Source organism: Lolium perenne, chromosome 7 (assembly GCF_019359855.2).
Source record: "Lolium perenne isolate Kyuss_39 chromosome 7, Kyuss_2.0, whole genome shotgun sequence".
Taxonomy (NCBI): domain Eukaryota; kingdom Viridiplantae; phylum Streptophyta; class Magnoliopsida; order Poales; family Poaceae; genus Lolium; species Lolium perenne.
Window position 1 is genome coordinate 26,064,134 of NC_067250.2, and position 2,142 is coordinate 26,066,275.

A 2,142-nucleotide genomic window follows, 5' to 3' on the forward strand; every position below is an offset into this window, starting at 1 on the left:
CACGAATGGCAGCAGGCCGTGGCGGAGGGCCGCGTTTTCGAGTTCCCGGAGAACATGACGGACGACGAGATGGCGAAGCTCGGCGTCCTCGTCTCCGAGAACGACGCGCCTGTGCAGCCGCCGGATGGCTACTGGCCGTGGCTGATACCGGAGCTCATCGTGCTCGACATCGACGAGGAGCAGCAGTAGGCGTTAGGTTTTTTTTTTCATGTTTTAACTATGTAAATTATGTTTCATGTATTAAAAAAAAGTTTCGGCCAAAAAAATGCGTCGTGCCGCTGGAGTCACCCCCGACGCAAACGGACGCGTGTTCGAATTTGACCATTTCAGCCGACGCAAACGGACGCGCGCGGACGCTAAAATCCGTCGCGCCGCTGGAGATGCCCTTAGAGATGCTCTTGTGATAGAGATGCTCTAAGAGGACATTTGTCGCGCTGTGGACTTCTGAGCAAGCACGATGGGCCGCTTAAGTTTGCACGTCGCCGTCGAGTTTAACCCTGGCATAGGCCGAACTTATGTGTATCCCCACGGCCCATGTAATCTGTACCAACAGCCCAATACTACCCGGTCCATTTATCCAATGACCCGAGGAAACGCGCTATATAAAATCCCTGATCCCCACCTAGGTTTCCTCTTCTCCCTCCACAACCGCCGCCGCGAACCCTCAGCGCCCTCGCCCTCCAACCCTCCCCCGCCGCAGCTCCACAGCCTCAGCGCCGCCGTCGACATGGGTAAACCTCCAATCTCCGACCGCACCCTTCTTCACCTTCGTACCTCATTCATGTCCTGACGTGATTCTGCTTCTGCTCGTGCGTTCGTGACGCGCAGGTAAGGTTCACGGATCGCTGGCTCGTGCCGGGAAGGTGCGCGGGCAGACCCCCAAGGTCGCCAAGCAGGACAAGAAGAAGCAGCCCCGCGGCCGCGCCCACAAGAGGATCCAGTACAACCGCCGCTTCGTCACCGCCGTCGTCGGCTTCGGCAAGAAGCGCGGCCCCAACTCCTCCGAGAAGTAGATGCGCGTCACGGGTTAAAGAAGCTTCTCTTTCCTTGCACTAGTTTCCTCTCGTGTTGTCTTTGCGCAAGAAGATGGAAGAAAAAACCTTACTTACTGTTTTGGCTCGTGTAATGGATGAGATGGAACTCATGTGTTAAGTATGCCTGCTTCATTTTAGTTGAGAATTTGAGATATGGTGGTATGAGTTGATTACTGCAATTTGCTTATGTTTCTTTGTCCCTGGTGTGCTATATGCTAAATCGTTCCTATGCTTGTTCTCTGCGGTTTATCTGTTATTGGTTGGCGCGTACACTGCAGCTGTACGTTTCATGTTAACTATAGCATTCATAGCTTAATGCTCTGCATGTTTGGGTAGGCACCTTAAGCTTCTATTTCTTTGACTGAATTCTTGTTTAGAATCTAGAAACTGACATGCAGTATAGTTTATGGCTAGGGAAGCTCAATTCGTGTTTACCTGTTTGATTGAAAATTAGAAGGCAGAAATGTGGTGTACTTTGTTTGGGAAAGCTAGCCCTGTAATTTGTAACATCAAATCATGTACTGTATGTCAATACTTGATCCTGCAACATCCCTTAGTAAGATTGTTGTTTCTCAAGTGCAGTGTATGATGGAGATAACTGGTACTTGGCATTACCCCTATAAGATAAAATGGATTATAGTTCTGGAACCGATCACTGTAACCTCCTAACATGAGTGACCATCTCATATTTGTTGTCTGGGTGTTATGTGATTAGCGCAGCTCCATTGGTTTAGGTGCACTTCTTCTGACAGCATATCTAGAGGTTACTAAGTATGGTTTGTTGTGCGTTCTGAATGAGGCTCAGATTTGTCCAGTTGACACCAGAACGTAGGAACCTGTTAGTAGTTAGGGGCAATGCTTGCGCTGCTATTGTCACTGATGCCTGTTGGTCTTTGAACTCTGATACAGTATATATAATCTGTCTAAGCCGTGGGTGTACTTCGCTGTTTTCTTAGTTATACTCTGCAAGCCTTGTGTTTGGAATAAATACTTGGTGTCACAATTGGATCTGTACCTATATGGATCTGGATAGTAGCGAGCAATGTTTTGCTGTTACCTTCCTGAATCCTAGCAATGTATTACAAAACTGAAGTATTTTTGCGTATAG

At 48.6% G+C, this 2,142-nt stretch overlaps 1 protein-coding gene across 1 annotated transcript; it reads left to right on the plus strand.

Annotated features, from left to right (window-relative positions):
* Nucleotides 1-572: 572 nt before the first annotated feature.
* Nucleotides 573-1,221, plus strand: LOC127318036 (small ribosomal subunit protein eS30z/eS30y/eS30x). The gene is made up of 2 exons (XM_051348649.2): nt 573-731; nt 829-1,221. Exons 1-2 carry the CDS (start codon nt 581-583, stop codon nt 1,011-1,013), a joined length of 336 nt encoding a protein of 111 aa, XP_051204609.2. The 5' UTR covers nt 573-580; the 3' UTR covers nt 1,014-1,221.
* Nucleotides 1,222-2,142: the final 921 nt, after the last annotated feature.

Excerpts from the sequence above, each read along its gene's own strand:
- LOC127318036 (XM_051348649.2), top strand. The coding sequence starts at position 581 with ATGACCCGAGGAAACGCGCTATATAAAATCCCTGATCCCCACCTAGGT. Across the intron at positions 732-828 it reads CAGCGCCGCCGTCGACATGG|GTAAGGTTCACGGATCGCTG; the intron begins GTAAACCTCCAA and ends CGTGACGCGCAG.